The following is a 23,528-nucleotide window of genomic DNA, read 5'->3' as shown; positions in this document are numbered from 1 at the left end:
CTCCCTCCCGTACTTGCCCCCTCTTCTTTTCATTTTATTATCCCACCCCCTCCCCCCCCCCCCCCCTTTGCCACCTCCCTTTCCCTACGAGTGTTAATGCGTGCCGTTGTAATAATACGGTCTTCTATCTACGTGGAATAATGGATGTGTTATATGCGGAGACACGTGTCCCCGTCTTTCCGTCTTCACGCAAAGTTTACTGACCTGCTGCATGTATTGCTGTTGCGGCACTTGCTGCTGCTGTTGCATGTGTTGCTGCTGTTGTTGTTGCTGCTGCTGCTGTTGTTGTTGTTGTTGCATGTGGCTCATTGGGCTACCCATAAGTGCCTTGAAATAAACATGGAAGAGCTCACAATGCGTATACAGAGTAACAAAGATACAATTAATCATATTTTATACAACGTTCGACGTCTTGCAAACTTTGCTAAAAAATTATTCCATCGTTCCGTTCTTTCGTAATATTTTTTTTTTTCATTTCTACTCAATTCCCTAACTGTATTTTTGAACTCCTCGCAAAGTACGTACAGGGAATCAATTTTCACACGTAGGCGGTAAAAAGTTTTCACGCCAGATTTCATCACCGCAATATATTTCCATTTCGTTGATGCAACGTGAAAAAACCAAACCGAAAACCGGTGCATCAAAAGCCAAAGCGAGAAAACATATAGGTATCTACAATTGCAGGTTTGCTTCCTCGAAACGAGGCAGGCAGGCAGGCAGACAGTAGATATGGGTAGAGTATCTATGTACCTGAGGGTACAAAGACTCGACACCAATTCACGTTTAAATATAGAATCGCATATAACCGGTTCCCCTTCTTTCGTTTGTTAGAGATGAGAACGGAAAACTGACTGTTGACAAAGCTAAAGCTGTATAATAAGAAATACCCGCTTTAATGTGAGTACCTGGGGACATTGTACAAGCGTTTTCGCATCAACTGAACTACCTCCTAAAATTAAAGATACTGTATAGTATGTGTTTCAATTATACGAGAACGGTATTTTGTAATTTATCGCCATCTAGATAAAACCACGTAGGAATAATAGCACCGCGACAAATCCACAATACAAGGAAAATCGAGACCGTCACGAACTGATACCCTGCATTTGTAAATTTCTAAACATACATACATACACAAACAAATATTTCATTTCTCGAGAGGCAGAATAAAGTTAAAAATAATTAGTACGAGGTGAAAATGGTCAAATTGCGGGTGAAAAATGTAGTCAAAGTTAGATGCCTGCAGAAATTGGCAGTCAAACTTGCTGTTTTAGTTCGCAAAGTGATGAAAATTTTCTCAAAGCTCATCTTAGGCGTTAAACCGCGTTGCCGAATCGATCCCATTTCCGTCAATTTCTGTACATTTTTCTGCCAAAACTTTGGCTGCTAAATCTTATCAGATTTATTGTTTAAAAATGTACCTGTTGTTGTTGCTGCTGCGGATTGCCCATCGCCGCCAAGTGATGCGGTGACTTTTTTATTCCCATCTGTTGTTGCTGTTGCTGGTGCTGCTGATGCTGCTGCTGAGGGGATGGTGGCTGGGGACTGTAACCCTGGTAGGGAACGCTGCTGGGTCCCCCATTTCCCCCGTATCCACCATATCCGCCGTACTGTACAGGGGCGGGTTGTTGTTGCTGCTGTTGTTGTTCCGGGCCACCTTCACCGGCCCCCTTGCTGACCAGAGAAGCCCTGTACGCCGCCAAGGCCTTCAAGTACTCCTTTTTCGCAGCTTCAGTCTTCTTCTTGTACACCTAGATCGAACAGAAACCTTCGTTATTAACTAAGGAGAAAACGAGAGAGAGAGAGAGAGAAATAAAAGACGAAATATCAAAGGGAGGCTGAGTGCCGAGAGTTGAGTTTGTTGGTAATACAATTATAATTTGGAATGCGTGAAAACTTGGCCGAGTAACATTTGAACGATAATGTCAAACGGGTACGAAGAGATACATGTAAATTTGTGTATGTAAGTTACACGCCCTAAATATTTAACAGCGGGATAAACTGCTTATACGTTGCAAGGCCTTGCGCAAACTTCGTCTTTATTTATTTATGGATTTTTCACTCTATTAAACAACCAGTCAGGACGGTGTTTCATCAAAGCAAAATGATTCACACAATCGGACATCTGTGAACTGTCGGATCCTCAAAGGAATTCATATTGCGCAGACGTGAATATCGAATATAAAAAATAGAAAAAAAAAAAAAAACAAATTTAAATCATCCTCTTTGATTTCGAAAGCGACTCCATTTCTTCTGCACTCTTCTACAATCACCATTATTGCTTGGTATTGATGTTTATTTAAATTTAAAATATAGAATAAAAGAAAGACATTCGTCGTCGACGATGATTCAACGATGTATATACATGTACGCGAAACGAACTGTGGACACATTGAAATTACCGTGCTGTACAAAACAATACGTATTATTCCAACAAACGTATAAATGTAAGGTAAATTATTCTTGCTGTACTCGGAAATTACTGTTTCTTTGACATCCTGTGTTACAATACGTGAAGCGAAAAAATAGTTACTTCAAAGCGACGCATGTAACATTACAGTCAGTTTCGAAATAATATATTAGGGTTAAAGAAGAAATCAGTTTTTAACGTCCCTGCTGCAGGTGAGGAAAAAAACCAGGCGTTAATTGAGCGCGGTTGAAGCGTAATATAAACTTGTCCGCTAATTAGTACATACCTATACCTAAATCGTATTTGCTACTACGTTTATAATCAGATTTAAGACAGCCAAGCCGGCCTTTATTATATAATAATACGCCCGGAATCGTTGAGATATTCACCAATTAGTGAAATAATTAAGCGCCCACGAAACGCGTTTAATTGCCGAACGATTTTTTTCCCTACACAGACAGTCTTTCAATATAATGTATACAAGTCGGTACATGGAGGCATGCACACTTGTACAAATACATAACGCTCTACACGTAGCGAATTACTGTGAAAGAAGAAAAATGACTACCTATAATTAAACTCAACAACGCGCATTATGATTATTTAAATTGACCTTCGTATAACAATTAAAGATCATTGTACTCGTAATGGCCATGTTCGGTAAACCAAAAACAAAAATCTAACCCGCGTTTATAACACAACGGTAACCTTCTTACACTGTAACGGTATCAGCAAATTATGATAATCGGAGCAATAATAATCTACAGTTTGTAATTACGACTGTTATGTAACGTTGGAGAGTTGTTAGGTAAACTAAAAGTAAACGACGAACAGTTTAGCAAAAACTTTTCCCCTCTCCTCAGCAACGTATTTTTGAAACGTGAAAAACGTTTTGAACAGAAATAAAAGACGTGGAAGGAGAAAAAAAAAAAAAAAAAAACAGGAAGGGGGAAATGAGGATGCGTTAACGTCGGCTCGAGTTTACTCCTTGAGTATCAACGACCGCCCATAAAACAGACATAACGCATCACGCATCACCCGCATGACTTCATAATCCAAATAAAACCGCATCTATTACACGCGCGTACGTATATTCGTATGGTCATTGAGGAAAGTTACACACGAATGACTCGTCACTTTGTACAGTTACTTCATCATTATTGATCATTTATTTTAGTGGTAATCACTTTTTCCCCCCATGGGCAAGTCGTAATGTTATATTGCATGTACGTAACGTGACATACTTGTATGGACAAATTGACAATTACTCATAACAGTAAATCAGACAGCACTTGAAACCGCCAACGACTAAGACGACAGATTACGTACAGACAGATAAGCTTTTAGTTGGTTGATTCAGAGATATTTATGAAGACTCATCGCCAATTTCACTTTGTATCGAACTTTATCCGGTAATAAATCATTTTCAAATATTTCAGTACGATTTGTATATTCTATACTGAGATTATCATTGCATAATTAAATTTTTATCGCACTGCATGTATAAATTACGCGTCTGATATACTTGAGATGCAGCACATCTATATATCTGTATCGTGTATGTGAGATTTTTCATACATACACGAGTACACCAATCGAGTTAGTCAGAATATGAGCGTGATGCAATAAATACAAATTATAATATCGACAATATCAGTGAATATAGAATGGTGAAACTAAACGTATGAGTGCCGTGAAAAAATATTACGATGTATATTGTAATACCTGTCGATTCTCGTCCAATAATTTTTAAATACATGTACACATTGAATGTAGCAAAACAAAAATAATTATATAATATCGAAGCTAATTTATCCGAATGATTTTGCATTCAATTCATGTGTAAATAATTGAAGGTCTATGTATTTGCAAATTTCTCCACGAACACAAGGTATACAATTTTACGTGCAAATATGCACACACATGCATGTGTGTACGATAAATATATTTTTACGAATATTATATGCCAGTCGTAAAGTTGCCGTTTCGGCAGTTCGATCATCATTATTTCTATTTCCAAACCTTTATGCCAGTAAATTTTTACAGCCAATTACATCTCGTGACTCGTGCCCAATTATTTCACCAAAAAGAAAAGAAAATAACACATTCCGTAACACGATCGCGTGAGCTCCGCTGCTTTGGTATATCGTATATGAAAGCATATTTATATATACACGTGGTATATACCAACTGTAGACTGGGGGGGGGGGGGGATTTACAACGAATTTCTCATATGCGAAGAAAACAGATGCAAGCTGTGTACTTACATGTTGTAACATTAACGTGTAATTTCACGTGGAACTCAAGTTGACGCAAAAAAAATGAAAAAAAAAAAACGTTCTCAACTTTTCTTTACTACTATTATTATGACGTATTATTATCGCCGATTATAGTGATTACCGGTTGTATAAAGGTGAAACAATGAAGCATACGGTATTATTGTTCGGTTAAAAGAAATGCCTAAGAATACTTGTACATGGTTATAAGTGGAAATGTAAGGTAATCGTAGGACTTACGTCTTTGTGTTCGGTGTCGAGAGCGTCCCACATCGAAGCGACGATTTTCGACACATCGCCGAAACTTGCGCTTGGATTCTGTCCCTTGATAGCCGCCTGGGTATCGCGGAAGAATAATGCGTACGCCGACACAGGCCTGAAAGCAGGTTTACCACTGTCAAATACAATCTGTCGTTCATCGTCTCTTTTCCACGTTCATTTTATACCCACCGGTGCGTGCGCAATAAAAAAAAATAAAAAAAAAAGAGTCAAGTATACCAATATTTTAGGATCTAGTTAAGTTTCCTTTTCAAAGATAGTAAAAGTCTGTCGCAATCTTGATTCAAAGTTTAAATATCATATATTCTGTGAATGTGTATATACACTCCTCGCGTCAGGATTGCTCGCCAATGTTTTGATATAACAAGTAATTGCATCGCGCATTCTTTCTCGCATTGATTATAGTTGGTAGAATTTTCGCTGAGTAACACGAATAACAACGGCTTGACTGTCCCAAGAGGCAAGAGGATAATTATTAGTACAGGACTATGACGGTTATATAAACGGGGCAATCCATGACATCACGATCAAGATTCTACGTCGATGTCTCTGATTGGTTTTGATTTGGATTATAAAATTTTTTTTATGAAACTGCATGACGTAAAATCTTATAAAATATCTTTTTTTGAATATTGACACCTATTAGAAGATGAAGATTTCGTAACTTCAAAACATAAATGCATAGATAAAATTATATGAAAATAATTTCTTTTGTTTTTTTTTTACATCGATTATAAGCAATCGGTAGATATTTTTGTAAACAGGGTATGTATATTATATGCTTACTTTTGCGGCTCGTTGGGATCGCTCTTCTTCTTCTTCTTCTTTTTCTGACCTTTCGGTTTCTTCTGAGCTTTGGTCACCGCGTCAGTCCTTTCCGGTGACGATTGTTTGATGGCTACCATCTGCGAAGCAAATAATTGAAATATATTAGTATTGTTGTAAATAAGTATTAAGCTTGCCAACGATTTAGAGTTGGAAAAATGAGTCTGCAGTTATATTTCTTACGATTAATCACGCGTGAATCACAACGACGCGACGTTCCGTACATATAAATAATCTACTGCAATGGAATGTCAACCACCAATAGCAGACTTTTAAGAAAGTGATTTCAATATGCAGCCACAGCGACTAAGGCTGGACTTAATTATTAACGGAAGAAAAAGTGAAAGAAAAAAGCAAAAATGATGCGATGACGAATAAGGATATATGAGGTGTACGTATCGTTAGCAAGCGGATAGAAAAATAGACCGAGGAGAGGATATACCTAGATGCATTAATTACAGATATGCACGTGTGGTATATACTTCAGTACACGTAGGTGTAGCCAGTAGGTATATCAGGATACATGTATATATTCACCCGCATTCGTCATCGAGTAATTTTAAAACTGTGCTCTATTGTATTTAATTCTGAGGCGAATATAGCGGAAACACACCGCGGTGACGGACAACCTTCGCGTGTCACTATTAGAAATTCAAGGTTTCGCCTACCTCTCTCCTTCTCAACAGTCTGACAAAACACTATTCACACAATTTTTAATGCCAACTTAAATCGACCGTCGGGTATCCATTAAAAGGAATTTCCGAAAAAAAAAAAAAAACAAAAAATACTCTTTATAACGAAACAAAGCAGCTGCTGGTGCAGTTAATAAGTATACCAAGAGAAAGATAATATCGTTTTTCACTTATTAGAGAAAAGAATATTTTTCACTCTTTCAACCAGAAAATTTTGCTAATAATAACTCCCAGTGTGTCTGTATTTTTCTCGTTTTTTTCTTTTTTTTTATTACGCCATTATACAGGCTGTGAAAAACTGTGCAGGTTTTACGCGTCTGGTGTTCTTATTACCAAAGAATACTATACTTCGATGTACTATATAATATAGATTGTGTACATATATATACATATACATATATATACATATATAGATATATATACATACGTAGACGACGATAAAACACGACCATGTATATTTAAGGCATCGTCTTCAGGAGGAGAGAGAGCATTGTTTATACAACCTGTTTCCCTCCGCCTGATTTCTCCTTTTGCAATCGACTCTCTCGTTCGCTCCTCTTTTTTTTCCCCCTTCTACCTTATTTATTATTTCAGCACATTTTTTTCTTCTCTCTTTACTCCGCCAAACGCATTGTTATAAAAGGGTTCGCCACCACCGATTTCGCGTCTCGCGAATAATCCCGACATGGAACTGCATTATATTATACACAGTACTGTAGGTATTATTGGTTATATGGTGGTCAAAACGTTTAGAGAATAAAAAAAAAGCCTCGTACAGAAGCGGCGAGAGAATGAATTTTTCAAACGGCGAGAACAACAAGGTTCCCGTTCACATTTTATTTTCACTAAAATGTTTAATTATCTGTTGATCCTCTTTTGGCAAAATGTATTATACAACAATGAGACACAAGTATAAAGAAAAATTCTCGCAATCGTTGCACAACTTGGGACGATGTCTCATCAATTATTCTTTTTTCTTCGCTTTTTCTTCATGACCAGTGTTTATTATACGATATTTCCAACCAATAAACCCTTTATCAACGACGATTGTAAAACATTAAGAGATGCCGGGCAAAGACCAAGTTCTGCGGCAATGGGAATGAGTGTGAACGAGGTCGAGTCGCGGATAACCCACATCGCTACGTACCTTCATTGTATGTTAAGTTATACTATATTACTATTATACCAGACCATCGTGATGAATACCACAGCGTCCTAATATATATGTAATATAAACACATTTTAGCATGTACGTACATAAAACGTGTACATCAAAGCTCGGAGGTAATTTTACGTTCAACCACGTCAGCGAGAAAAATTAAGAAAAAGAAGAACACGAAGAAGAAGAAGAAGAAGAAGAAGAACAGTGTAACTGTGACTAAGTGCCAGTAAACTTTCCACAACGTCGTGTATATAAACTTCATTAAAGTCGAACCAGCGTGAAAAAAGTCGAACACCGAGATGTTGTATAAGTACGAAGAAGATTCGATTTTTTATTTATTTTATTTTGCGTTTTGTTTTTTTTTTTTTTAATTTTTTTAATTACCGAAGCGAAGTTGCTTCGTATAATATTATAGACATAATACACGTACAACAACATGGTGATGAAACGATTTCGGAGGTATTTAGAAGAATTGAATCGGATCTGATATTGACAAGCCACGCGAAGAAACGAGAGAGCAAGGTTCAGCGGGTTTTGGGCAAGGTTTCTTTCTCTTCTTCTTCTTCTTTTTCGTTTTTTTTCTTCTTCTTTTCCTTCTTATTCTTCTACTTCGGCCCTTGTTTTTATTTTTCCGTTTCCTGTCAAGATTCTCAGGTTGACTCGGTGATATATAATACCACTGGAGGAAGAAGAAGAAGAAGAAGAAGAGGGCGGCTAAATCGATAGGAAAGAGGAGATGTTCACTGCCAGAAACAAGTATGCGTACGTATATATACACACACACGTGTATATATATATATATACATGGATAAACGACCATGAAATGGACCTTCCTTCTCAGAAGTGCAGCATATTCTACGATTCGAGATGCTGCGAGACGATGAACCGAGAAACCGTCTGTTCCTCTTTCTGTTACCGATTCACCACGGAGATCCTCCGTTCGATCGATCGACGACGTTGTTCTAGAAAGCTCAGTATAATCCGAACATGCAGTCTGCAATGGACAAACCGTGAACGATCTTCTGGGTCGACAGAAGAGAGACCGACGGACAGACAGACAGACAGACAGATATGCACACATACCGAGTACGTACGAAAAGCTTCATCATTAAATATATTTTACACTTATTAAACGTCAGTTAAGCATCTGGAAACGACAAAACTACATTACACGAATGCAACTCTTCAACAACTCACCATAGCTGAGTGTGGAGTACTGTCGTCGCTGTCCTCGCTTGTTGTCGTGTTGACATTTTCGGGTATTCCATTTGGTTGCATGGCTGGTGGACTGCCCCCCGTTGGACTGCGATACTGCATTGGTTGCTGCTGTTGCTGCTGCTGTTGTTGCTGCTGTTGTTGTTGTTGCTGTTGCTGCAGCTGTTGCTGTTGTTGTGGATGCATGTACTGCATGTGCTGCTGCATCTGTACCTGCTGATGCTGTTGCTGCTGCTGCTGCTGTTGTTGTTGTTGGTGAGAGTGTTGCTGAAGCAGCAGAAGCTGTTGGCTACCGTGTTGCTGTCCCGGCGACGTCATCGTCGAATACGAACCCTGGGGGCTGTTGTACGCCGAACTGTAACGGAATTTACGTGAAAATAAAAACCCGGGTTAATTACAACGAAACGCTAATTTCGTTACAATACCTATAGCGTAATTATAATTAAATGAATCACACGATGTTCAGTAATTGGTTATACCGTAATAACGATAATTTCAAAAACACAGAAAATTCGTCATCGTCGTGGCCTTCGGGACAATTATTATACCTATCTATGTCAGTGAGAGAAAAGACATTGTTGTCAATTGAAAGGAAAATATTCGGAGGGGCGAGGTAGAGGAGGAGGAGGAGGAACGAAGGGCTTAGTTTCGCGTCATTATAATTATTATATTATATTATTATGGGAGAGTTCTGTTTGGATTATCCCATCTGTGCTTTCGCCAAATTCACAAATATTTTCATACACCGGGAACAAGAGGGGAGGAAAGCGACCGCCGCAAGAGAGAAAAGCATTGAGAGTTTAAAGGGGGAGGGGGGGGAGGAAGAGGAGGAGGAATGGGGGGGGGGGGGGGGGGGGGCGGAGAGAGGGAGCCACCGGCTCGATGCTATTTTAACACAAATTGGATAACTTTTGAGATATGGCCGCCGCTGCGTCAGCGTCGAAGGATTTACAGCCTATTCTACATCAGCTCCACCCCCCCCCCCCCCCCCCCCCCCCCCTCTTCTCACCCTCCACACCGACATTCTCTCGGCAATCCTGCCCTCGCATCCACCAGTCCAAAATCAAATTTACCTGCCAGTAAATTCACCTCCTCTCTCTCTTTCAATCTCTCTCCTTTTTCTGTATGTATTATAGTCGTCAGCTTCACGGAGGACTAAGGAAAATTGGGCACAGATATGCGTGTATGCGTGTGTATAAGTGAAACGCTGAAGAAGATTGGCCGAACGTATAAATTCCTTGAAATAAATAACAAATCACGGGTATTTCAACTTCGGTATAACGGATACATTATAATATTATAGCTTTAAGAGGATGCTATACGGTTATGTTTTACCGAAGGAAAATACACTATCACATTTTGATTTTATGCAAAAATGTATCGGTGTGTTTCGTCAAGAATTTATTGCACGTAGAATACGGCTGTTATACCCTTTTCGGCACTGAAACGCATAGCCTCTGATAATAGCGAAAATAAATGAAATTTAACGCAGTCGGTAAGGAAAGACCGTAGCATTCCCTTAAGCGTGTAACTTCTTTCCCCCGTCAATATTACAATCCTTTGCAGTGACCGCAATTATTTGATTAGCGTTATAAACGCCGCGACGCGCGAAAATGTTCGAGCAACGAGGGTATAAGATACGTAACACTAAAAGAAAACTATTCATTCGGAAGAGAAGAAAAAGAACAAGTTTTAAAGTCCTACATGCATGAATATATCGAGAGCTGGATCTTCTCGTGTATTGTAACGGTCAAACTTAGATACCGCCGCTCTTACAATACGTAAGTAAAAGACCGTTGGAATCCTACACCGGTAGGTATACGTACCGTGGTGTTGCGGTGTGTATGCAATGCACACGCGTGTATGGAAAAGAAATAAAAAGAAAGAGGATCCTCTCCAACGTTCGCTCGGCCAACACAACGGATAAACGACGGTAGATGTTTCAAGGATCGTTCGTTCCCTGCTTACAAATATACTTATTTTTGTCTATCGTTTAGAGGTTCGTGTCCTGACTCTCCACGGTTTGTGTCACTTTTTCTTCTCCGTCATTTAAGAAGAAATAAAACCATGCTCCGTGCGTGCATAATGGATACACATACCGACGTATGACGACTAGCAGGCACGAACCCGTCTCAAAGTCCGAGATATAGGCAACCACATTTCCATACCATCGAACATTAATCACGGTTATATTAAAATTGGCCTGAATTTATTTATCTGGGTCGTGTCTAATAAATTCCTCGAAGAAGCTGGTTGACTCATACCATACGGTATTCGAATACCTAATTCTTTCCGGGTATACGTTCGAGTACGTATACTTTGACCAATTAATGGAGAAAATTTGTTGACCTTCGTTCCTTCTTCCTCCTCTTTTTCTTCAAATTCTTTTATGTTAATACGTACTTGTTATATACATACACACACACACACACGCACACACACACAACACTTGTGACGCGTATCGTCGATTAGAGAAAGGTGTGCAGCAGCTGTACGGTAAACGATGATATTTGAACGTTACGAAACGCGAAAAGAGTTGATGTGGATATGACGTAGGTGAAAACCGTAAGGCAGGAGAGACACGATTCGGTAAATTGGAAAACCATCATTATCGGCCAACGGCTTGTTGACGATCATGATCGATCTCAAGTATACCACGACTATCGTAAATTTGGTACGTATGAATAAATCGAGAACTTCGATCCTGCGAGTAGTTAGAAAACCGAACCAAGTCCTCTTTATTCAAGTTTATGCTCTGGTTCGAGTGAAGCGAGAAGATCAATGTTGCTGTCTGTCCGTGAAAACAGAGAACTAAACGAGTTAAACCAAACTTCTATTTCTTTTTCTTTTTTTTTTTTTTTTTCAACTCTTAAACGTTGAAACGGAGAATAGTGGTCGACGCCTTCCTCTGTTGCTGCTGCTTCTGCTACTTCTTCTTCTTCTTCTTTTCCCGATGTTGTCGTAAAACGGGCACCCAACATACCGACCTACCAGCATCCGCCGCAAGGGGAAGAAACGAGAGAACACTTTGTATAAGATAGGTTATAAGGCAGGTATACTCGTCGGTCCGTCCGTCTCGACGACTCTTGAATTCTCCACGTAGCTACGTGTGTTATATTATTATTACTGCAGCAGTCAGCTTGGCTACTTCAAGGATGTGAAAAACGCATGACACCCATCGCCGAGATCAACGCGTTCATGGTGTTGCTGTTACGACCCTGTAGTGCACATTTAACAACTGAACCACTTTATGCCACGCGCGATTGGACGTCGATCAAAGGCTTTTCTTTTTCTTCTTCTTCTTCTTCTCTTTCTTCTAGTTCTGCGGGACGGGTTTTAGTACGAATCGGTCTGAACAGAAGTTTAAAATGCTGAAGATGACGAGTACCAGCGGACCAACATCTTTACTAGATCATATATAGGTGATATAATATGCGACAGAAATGATCCTGAGTAAAAAACGTACGTACCAAATATGTAATTGAGTTTTGGTACCTTTCGAACCTGTTTTCAATGGCTTGGTGTTCACCATCATTGGCATTACTAAAGGTCATTTAACCTTTTCAGTCAGAGAAGCCACTACAGCGGCACCCTTTTTTCCCTTTTTTTATATTCCATGCAAATCCTGATTTTCTTTGCATTTTCAGGTGACCAGACTGCGTCAATGAATAGGTTAAACAGTTACTTCTTTTTTCTTGTAGCTGTTGCAGATTCAGATGTTCCAATCAATACATTCTTGAACTCCTTCTCATCGTCATCGTCATCGTCATCGTCCTCCTCCTCTTCCACTTTCTCGTCTCGTCTCGATTTCCGAATTTTCATCAGAGAAGAAAACCTCGTTTACTTTTCACTTTTCCAACTAACGATAAATACTCCGTAACGACGACCCGCATCATCAGCATTATCCTTATCATCGTCATTGACACGCACGTGGCTCGTTTGCGAAGTGTGTGACATAAAACGTGTATTTATACAGCATACATATAAAATTTGTTCAAAGATTGAATCGTACAGGCTGCAAGCACAGCTCGAGTGAGTATGAATAATTTCTTTTCAACAACTCAACGTCGAGGCCTCTTCGCAACGCAGCATCAGAAGCGGAATACGATGACGATAAGACTGTGTTGCGAGCTGTACGTAAAGGTGGCCAGAAAACTAGGTAACCTACTTTTCTTTCGAAATCTTCCTCCGCCGTATCTACATATGCACATCGCGGTCTCGTGTATACGTTAGTTTTACACACACACACACACACACAAAAGAAAAAAAAAAATACATTGGTAATACTCAGCGTGTATTAATCGTGTATCGAATAACAGGATAGCCACAAATTTTTGGGGAAAAAAATTCCACATTTTCCCAGTTCCATAAGTTACCAAAATCTAAATTGTTCAGCTTATTAACTCTGTATTAGTTTCAAATTTAATTCGAATTTGAAGAAAAATATAAAGTCAGTTCAAGCCAATTTCTTTTCTCGACGTAAAATAAGTAAGCTTGTAGAAAATCATTTCTAATTCCCATCATAGAAAAATGATATTTTCAGTTTTTTTCCACGAACAAATTAAAAATTCCCCGGCAGTTCGAAGTTTTCTAGATTTTCCCAGGTGTGTGGCCACCCTGAATAATTACCGCAGTGCTATGCGATGTGATGTATGCTTGAAACTGCGAGAGATTGTGTAAAATTTGTCCACCTTATTTTCCACGCTTCTTTCAATATCACACGGTTATATTCTCATTTCCTCCCCGCTATGATAAACTGTATATATTCATTACAGTTTACAAGAATGGAAACGTTTGATCCGTGACTAATTAATCCCTGCGACGGACACTTGAGCTGAGGATATAAGAGCTGAATCAAATCAGTCTTTCATCCGTGAGCGTGGTCTATCTCTTAAAATTCAACTTCAATTTTTCACGCACGTCTCGATCGAGTCCTATTGTCATTATATATTATACACATTGTTTTTCCCCCCGCAGCTTTCTTATCCCTGCATCTTGTCCGTTGTTGGAAGAGAGTCAGAATTTTGTATACATGCTTTCTTACAACAAATTTTCACCACGTATAATATTACAATACACATGATTATCCGTCTTATTGCACGAAACATGTAAAGACGTGACGATGACGATGAAATATGCGTTTGAATACATGAATAGAATATAATTTTTAGATACGCAAAGGTATTAAAATCAAAACATGCCTTGCAGCATCGACGATGAAAATTTATATTCACCTTCCGATGTCCTCCCCCTCTTTCATTTCTTTTCTTTTTCCCCATCGACTTATTACGCTATTTATTGAGCCCAGCAAATTGCCGGACGTTAATTTTAAATGGACGGTATATTGCCAATCGAAGATTGATTAGGTAGGCCAGGCGGGCGGTTGGCGTTTTTACATACGCTGGATATAATAATAAGAGAGAGAGAGAGTTACATAATACGTTAAGTATATACACACCTGACGTTGATTGGTTGCATGGCGTGTTCCTGCTGGAGGTAGAGTGGCTGCTGATAGCCACCGGGATCGAGATTCATCCCGTCCGGAGATTGTTGCATTCCACCGCCCTGCATCATCTGCAAAAACGGTAAAAAAAATAAAATAAAAAATAAAGAAAAACGTAACAAGAGGTAAGAAAAATATATCGGTAAGCGCGAAGTAATGAATGACAAAGGAAGACTCGATCTTTCCGGCTCGGTGGTCTTAGAATTTGTAAGACATCATTTCTTGCCTCTTTTTTTAATATGAAAAAAAAAAAAAAAAAAAAACTGCAGGTATCTGTATAAAACTTATATATAATCGATTTACCGAACAGCCGTTACAAACTATCTGCAAAATATACATATACATACATACAGACATATATATATATATATATATATATATATATATATATATATATATATATATTTGTAAATCATCATCTCTGGTAAGCGGTAGTAAAGTTGTAATAATATAAAATAAATTATACATCACGAAGCAAAATAGAAACCAAAAAATGCTGCCGCAGTTCAATAGCAGTATTTCTTTCTTTCTTTCTTTCTTTCTTTCTTTCTTTCTTTCTTTCTTTCTTTCTTTCCCTCCATCGTCTATCCTCTCTGTACAATTCAAACGACAATTAAACATGGATAATTTGTTCTATTCTTCAATTAGTTCCATAAACGAAGAAAAAATTCTTTTTGTACAACGCGAGCATGTTTCACGCGTGTTTTCCGTGCGCAAAGCATCCGTTTCTACGAGGATAGAGTGAATCTGCGAATGCGCATGCGCGGAGGAGTTAAAAGTGATCTTGTATGTACTCCGCGCATGCGCTGTCGCTAAAAAATCTGACATCACGCAACCCTAACCTAAATTTCATGCTTCGTGAAATAAATAAAAAAAAAAACAACGCGTAACACTCCTCTTTTTGTCTCCTTGTCGGACACGAAATATACCATTTTACGTATACGGAGGCGAAATCGTGTTGCATGGAAATATCAGAAAATGAAATAACTTTCGTTATTACAGTGTTCCGTGTTTTTTTTTTTTTTGTTTTTCTTTAAGATGACGATGCAGGCGGTTAAAGGATGAGTCAGCATTGTACTACACAATACGTGAGAGACTTATGCGCGTTAATTAATGAGGGCAGACGGAGGTCCGCGGATGTCTCATAACTTAGTTTAATAGCTAGCGCACACAATTGGAATGCCCCTCGTTTCCTGCGGATGTACAAAAGAGAATCTTGAAACAACACCACATGTCCCGCATACATCTATGCACTTATATACGTATAGGTACGTATAAATATATATATATATATATATAGGTATACATGTAACGTGTAAATATTGTAACGATAACTAAATAATGAATTGAAATTCTATACATGATATCTATATCGTCATGATACAATAATCTTCACGGGGAGAATTTCATTGAGCTACTTTACGAAGGTGCGCGTCAAGTTAAGAGATTCATCAGCAGTGCTACTGCAACACTAATAAGTCCCTTTAGGATATTCTTGTCTCCGTGCAGGATCTTCGCGGCAAGGGAAGAGGAAGAGAGAGAGAGAGAGGGGTGGATGAACCTATTCTTGGACCACTTTCGAACCCTCCTCAGGTTCCACGATAACTTATATTTAGTCACGAGATCTCTGCACGGTGTATATATACACATATATAAATATACATATACAAAACATTTCTATTATGCATCTGTTAGAATTTTTCTTCTCTCGTCATTTTTTTCTTTCTTTCATCCCCACCCTTACTTTCGATGTATCTTTATGGTTTCTACATTCCGAGTGAAAAATATCAAAAATATCGTTCTTGCTGTTTTCCCCCGTATTTCTTACTTCCTACAAGACTAACAATAAGACTTCACGTATCCGTTTAATTTTGCATAATCTTTTCACCGATCGTCAAAACTGCAGCAGCGTATAAATAAATCATTCGTAAGAGAGATAGATAAAATCTATATATATATACATATATACATAAATACATATATTCGTACGAATAACAACAATAACAATAACAATAATAATATAAACAACAATTTTGACATTTCTCGGCTCTACTAACCTGTGGCTGATATCCGTGCATTGGGTCGTGCTGCTGATGATGCTGTTGCTGATGTTGCTGATGGGGATGGGGGATAGCCGGGATGTCAAAATCCTCGTCGCCGAAACTCGGGGTGTGGAATGTCTGCAAAATAACGAGTCATCGTCGACAAATTAATACAAATAAATCAGTCCTCCTAATACGGATAATTCTTTGCTCGTAATAACATCTTTCCGCACTTGTTTTTTGCTCTCCTTTTTTCCCATCCTTTTTTGTACAAATATTTATTACTTCTTGGCAAAATATTTCAATATAACGACAAACGAAGACAAAGTGAATTATTCAAGGAATCTCTCGTGTCTTCGAGGGAATGAGAATAAATACATATTATCGTAATATCAAACATACAACGCAAAGATGTCGGTATTTACAAAGTATATGTAAATATATTATTATACACGTAGACAAGAGTTACCCCCCATACTTTTGGGTGGCAATTTATTCCGTCTTCAAAGGGGCGGATGGCGTTGGGGTATGGGGGCGGTAGGAGAGGACTCCGGATGTGTGTGTGTGTGTGCAAGTGCACACCGCGTGCGGAAGAAGAGAAAATAAATTTTCCAAAGGAATAAAAGTTTTTAAATTGGATTTAATAGCGTCAGGAATTTTCCTTTGAGGGGACTCTCACCCCTCCGCCCCTCCGCCCTTCCCCTTCCGCCGCCACTTTCGTATTCTGCAGAATGGTGGGCGGGAGGGAGAGAGGTAGGGGGGGTGTAGAGGCACAGGGGTGGGTAGAGTACTACCCCTATTGATCGAACGCGTCTCTTTCTTTCCCTCAAACTCCTGCCAGCTATAACGTATAACATGACATGTACAACATCGCGCGTGTATACACTATACACGTGTACGTATACGTATATCGGTACACGCGTGTCCTATAATGTAAAACCTCTCGGGTAGTCGATTCATTTTTTATTGAACAGAAATAATATTCAACGGGATTCGAGAAATGGAAATATGAAAAAATGTTTATATTACAGTGACAATAAAATTTCATCATCCGGCAATGATACGTATACGATGTGTCTATAGCTTGATAATACATACGTAGATACGTGCATGTATACATTATACGTATATACCAACACAGGTGTGCCCGCATACGTGTGTATGTTATATGGTATATAACACGGATATGTTTTATACCTAACCTGTGTATACTTTGATCCGAGAGGGAAATTAGTCTTTACGAATATATATATATACATATATATGCGCAATATAATTTACATCGCGAGCAGAGAAATCTCTTCCTTTTTCTTTTTTTTTAATCCTCTGCTTTTTATCATTGTCGCACTTGAGATGAGACTCGTTCGTTTGATATTCCCGTTTTCTTTAATCTCTTCCCTCGTCAAATATAAGAGCTTCAAACACGATCCTCTCGTTTTCCTAACATTTCTTACAATAACACGATAACTCTAATATTCTTCTAATTATGTATATTGACTGAAGAGGGAGGTAAAAAAAAAAAAAAAAAAAGTGCAACAAATAAGTAAATAATAACTTGCACGACGAAAACGAGTTTGGGATTGTTTGTGTTACGTATTATACGAATAATCGAGCGTCAGGATCAACTCGGTAACAAAATTCGTCGTTGTCGTCGTTGGAGTAAAACAAGCGTAAAATATTATTAACGAAGGGGGAAAGAAGAGGGCGGGGGGGTGTTAAGTGGATATAACGTATAAATTATACGTGTAATACGAGGTTGCACAGAGCCGCAGTGAGATAACGAAGCCGCGGGACGCGCGCGATGCATTGGCCGTGTATGTTTATAACAATAACAACTCGGTTTTAGCGCAGATCGGTGTAATAAACTTGTAAGTTCCTGTACAAATGCACGGAAGGTCGTAGGTGTGGGTGGAGGTTAACCGTGAGGGTATGTGGACCGAAAACGGTTAAGAGGATTCCGAGCATTACCGTATTTCTGTTTACTCTCTCGCGGGGATGGGAGAAAGGGAGGAAAGCCGAAACGGAGGAGACTCCTAAATTTCATCCTTATCTCGGTACGGCGAACAGCCTAATATTGCTATTTATTACCGTTAATGCGCATAATTGGGAAATAAATTGAACGATGATCGCTAATTATGCAGCTAATTTCTTGCGCGAGGTTTGTAAATGAGAGAAAGAGAGATAGATGGATCAGATGGACAGAGATAAAGAAAGTTCGTAAATAATTGTAAAAATTCAACGGCAAATGTTTGTTCGACGATAACAAATAGTTATTTATACCGATGTGATTTATGCTGTCATTAGAATTACATTATATTCATTTTCACGAGTAATCAACGAAGAATGATGACGCAATGTAATAACAAGAGAATAGAAGAGGAGAGGAGAGGAGAGGAGAGGAGAGAATGAAATAATACATCGAACGGAAAGGTCGACCATTTTTCTTCCATATAATACTTTACTCTGAAGAGAAGTAAAGTTCCTCTCGTCTCTTTTCTTCTTTCTCTCTTTTTCTTTCATCTCGTTAAAACTTACGCGGCGGCACTTTGCTAAAGTAACTTTCAGCTACGAGAAAATATTATTTGGACGGTTTCCGGGATTTCTCTCTCTCTCTCTCTCGCACTCTCTCTAATTCCACTTTTATTCTTACGTACATACATCGTTATATACTCTGCGTAGTCTTCGTTGTCGTCGTCGTTCCGACAACTCGTTCGCCAAACTCTTGTTTTACATTTGCAACTTCGTCTAGTTCCTCCTCCTCCTCTTCGTCTTTATCTTTTCATATATTTCTATTTACCTTTCTCTCAATCTCTAGCGGAGATAACACTTTATAATATAAAACGTTTCTATAAAACGCCAATTCCAAAATTCATACCCAACATCTGCACAAACATATATGTTACGTATATATATACGTAACACGGAAAGAACGAATCGCGTCACGTGATTTTTACATAAAAATAATACGTATTCGATTATCGTAAAAAGTATTGGAAAGGCCTCGTGCAAATGCGTATAATTGAAAAAAATAAATAACAAACAACGGTGAAACGGAAAAGAATTCAAAGGAGTGAAAGAAAAAGAAAAATACATGTCAAAAAAAAAAAAGAAATTAAAAAAAATTCTCGATGAAAAGAAAATAACGAAAGAAAATTATTAAACGAGAGAAAGTGGTTTGTGACCGGTGTGGTGCGGTGATTAGGCATGCGTGGCGAAAATTACCTCGACGTAACGCAAGATTAATTACCTGGAGAGCAGATCCGTATAAACGTGTATATATAATAATGTACGTGTACCTATAACGTAGACGTACATTACAAATCTGTACATAGGTACATACAAACTGAGTGCGAGTATTTAATGGAAAATACGACAGCTGTTTGAAAATGTCAAAAATTTATACATATATATGTATATATATATAAAATTGATGGATAATTGATATATGTGGAGAAAAAAAAAAGGCTGTAAATTTCTTATCTAGTAAATATATTACTGCCTATAAATTTACAACAAACAGAGCCTGCGATTTTCCCTGAGGAAAATAACTAAGGATGATTTTTTTATTAATTAATATGCACAGAGAATATGTAAAGTGGTTCGGCGAAACAAAATTTTGGGTAAAAAAAAAAAATTTTTTTTTCCCTCAACATCGAAAAAACTTTTGTACAAGTACGATGTCGTTTCTTCGACAGACTAAAGATTCCAGTTTCATTTTAGAAATTCCCAGAGTTTTCCCGGTTTCCCTTGTCCGCACGAACCCTGAATTAAATTCTCTCTTTACATTTACCAACACGATCGTAAAGTAAAATTGAAATTTCACACGCACTCGATGTTAATTTTAATTAGGACAGAAACCAGCATATTGAATCAATTTATATTCCTATCGTACAATTTCTCGTTCCTTCATACTTTCCTCGCAAGTTTTAGAAATCGCATAAGGTGTTATTTCCAAACCGCACACACATTCTTCAACCCGTATCAAATATTCCGTTTGCGCCAACACCTATTATTTATAGCAGCAAGCAAGCAATCGATTTGTGATTAGTGAGTTTCCTCTTCTCGATACGAGTATTGATGAGAAAGTTACTTCCGCTATAGGCTGATTCTGAGCGTATTGCCTTCGTTTCGACATACATTGCACGCACATGCACGTATGTATGTACGTCGAGCGTGTATCCACTATGTAAGGATAAATAAATGTACGCCCTGCAGGCCGAAGCTTGAATTAACCAGAGCGTGAAAGATTCATTCGTCGTTACCAAACGATCATTAATATATTTTTACTCAATGCAAACACATGTGTACGTATGTCTGTATGTATACACGCAGAGAATTACTTTCAACACTCGACACAACAACCGACGCGTCTCATTAATCATTGTCAATGCAAAGTAAATTCAATCACACGTGGAATACTGGTGGACGAATAACAAGAAAAAAAAAAAAAAAAAGAAAATTATTACCAACAAACAAATTATTATTCATCACATTTATATTTATATACCTGCTTATATACTTATAACTTTGTAACTGGTTTTTGTTTCTTTTCTTTTCTTTTTTTAGGGGGCGGGCAAAATTATATTCTAGGTTTACATTATACTGTATAAAGTAAAAGGCAACCTGTGTACTTAATCATAAGATATTATATCGCCTAGACAGAAGGTTGCCTGTATAATTAATAATAATTAAAAACGGAATAGAAACAGATTGCATAACGTGAATTAATTGTAAAACTTTTTTATATATACACACACACACACATCATCTATGGAACGTCGTTTTCTTTTACTTACGTCGAAGTTTTACAATATGTTATATATATATATATATGTATATAACATTGGGAACAGCGAAATGAATTCCTGTACCTACACAGATATCCTGTGGCCTTGCTCTTGGCAATTATATCAGCCGGGTGAAAAATTGTTTTATAATAATAGAAAACCAATGAAATGAAATAATGAAAGGAAAAAAAAAAATATTTACAACTAGAAAGCCAGCGAGGGCAGGAAAAATATGCCCACTCGACGGTTTTATAATTGGTCGAAACGCCGCGGAAAGAATTAATTGGTGTAGATTAATTAAAAATTCCATTCAATTATACATTATTATAATTATACTTGTTCAGCAAAATTTCAAATTATCACACCGTCGATTTTCTGTTGTACGTAACACTGTAACGCGGCCCATTATTCGTTATGCAAATGAATTAAAATATCCGATAATTCGGACGTGAAAAATTTTTGCAGCAGGTAACGACAAATATTTTTTTTTTTTTTTTCTAACGCGTAATGAAAAAAGGACCTATTTAATCACCCGACTATAAATTTTCTCCGCGGTTAAACTGCCCGCCAAATATTATCCGCGTTAGAAACTCGAGTGAGAGTGATAGAGCGAGAGAGAAATAGAGAGTGAAAGAGAGGGAGAGAGAGAGAGAGAGGAGAAAAAGTTTTAAAAATTACAGCCGGTATAATATTTATGGCAAATTGCCAATTACAGAGATTACATACAGATTGCATTGACTGATTCGGGCCTTCGGGCGAATATTTGGCGAGACGAGAAGAACGAAGAGGTTATTTTATTATTATCATTATCATTTGTTTATTATTATGATATGTATAGGAGAAGCCTAAGATCGTTGTAAAATCGAACCTCCATTATCAGCCGCGTACGCTACGGTATTCCGTAATTTCTGCACGTACGTGTACAAAACATACTCATTACATTCCAATGTGTATTATTATAAATTATCGACAGTTATAATCCAACATTTATACTGCAAAACATACGCCGTTCAAATTGGAATAGTTGAATATAGCATACGACCAGGAATCTGTACAATTATTTGCACGTTATGGATAATGAATTTGTCGGTATCAACGCACAAGCGTGGCAAAAAAATTTCTTTTTTTTAAATGAGGTTTACATTTGTACTAAAATTAAAAATACGATGGTACATTAATTTGCGATTAAACAGAATCAACGATTACGGGGAATTAAATATCTATAAATAATAATTGACGATATTATAGTTATCAAGATATTTCTTTCGTCATATTTGGTAAAGTTTGCATAACGTTTGTTTTTTTTTTTTTTTCTAAATTATTTTCTTTTGTTCTTACACCGAATGAAATTGCGATGTAATGTAATTAGTTTACACAGGTGTGTTTCGAGAAGTCGGAAATGTGAGATACCAAGCGATTTTTACTCTCGATATATCACATCAATTCCGCTGCTCGATTCTGATCCGCATGTTTCGAATGTTTTGCGGTGTATATTTGTACATAAATGGTGTGTGTGTTTTTTCTTTATCGTCATATTTCGCCCGAAGGCAGTTTACGCGGAATAATACAAGATAAACACGTTATCGTTGTATCAATTTTTCCCTTTTTCTTCCACCTTACCGCTAAACCAAGGTTTCAAGGTACTACGTACGACAATAAAACACACAGCTTCGAAATTCTGGAAATTTTTCAGTACGACGAGGAAATGGTGGATAGAAAAAAAAAACGATAATATAATATGTGAACGTAAACTCGAATCTGAGCATATTACGTTAAAAAATGAAATAGTAAAAAAGAAAAAAAAAACCTGCAAGAATATACGTATTTACATCGTAACTACATTATAATAAATGCAAAGGAATAAACGTCAAATAAAAAAAAAAAAAAAAAAATCTGCTTCACGTCCGCATTTTATACGTGCATACGTACAAAAACTTGTATATACATAGACAGATACATATAAATATGGTAAAACGAATTTTATCTTCAGAGTGATAAAATCAGAGCGATATATTAAACTCTTAACTACGTAACCTCCATTTTCCCTTCCGTTTCCTTCTCCCACCCACCAGCAATGCCAATAAGATTAATAGTTACGGCCGCCGCATGTCCAGATTATTATACATATATTTCAGCCTACGAATTGCAAAGTTTGCACAGAGATAACGTAACGCTAGTTTATTCGGTTTATAGTCCCATCATTCTCTGAGTAACTACATACATGTACAAATACTTCAAAGAATTATACAGTGATAATAATATATTTTTATCGCGCGTTCGATACACACACACACACATATATATATAATATACAATAATATAGCATATTAGAAAAAT

The 23,528-nt window shown here is 37.6% G+C and overlaps 1 protein-coding gene across 5 annotated transcripts in view; it reads right to left on the bottom strand.

The window, feature by feature from the left end:
- The window catches only part of LOC124181294 (TOX high mobility group box family member 3-like), a 139,402-nt gene that overhangs the window by 5,127 nt on the left and 110,747 nt on the right, over positions 1-23,528 (bottom strand). For all 5 annotated transcript variants that reach the window (XM_046567705.1, XM_046567706.1, XM_046567707.1 and 2 more), the window contains 7 exons: positions 16,420-16,542; positions 14,318-14,433; positions 8,842-9,214; positions 5,752-5,870; positions 4,927-5,062; positions 1,422-1,751; positions 205-327 (listed from right to left, as the gene is read on the bottom strand). In XM_046567705.1, coding sequence (XP_046423661.1) covers positions 205-327; positions 1,422-1,751; positions 4,927-5,062; positions 5,752-5,870; positions 8,842-9,214; positions 14,318-14,433; positions 16,420-16,542 — 1,320 coding nt within the window. The remainder of the gene's footprint in view (positions 1-204; positions 328-1,421; positions 1,752-4,926; positions 5,063-5,751; positions 5,871-8,841; positions 9,215-14,317; positions 14,434-16,419; positions 16,543-23,528) is intronic.

Source organism: Neodiprion fabricii, chromosome 4, assembly GCF_021155785.1.
Source record: "Neodiprion fabricii isolate iyNeoFabr1 chromosome 4, iyNeoFabr1.1, whole genome shotgun sequence".
NCBI classification, from domain to species: domain Eukaryota; kingdom Metazoa; phylum Arthropoda; class Insecta; order Hymenoptera; family Diprionidae; genus Neodiprion; species Neodiprion fabricii.
Note: the sequence above shows the minus strand (reverse complement) of the source record. Positions and strands in the feature narration are given on the sequence as shown.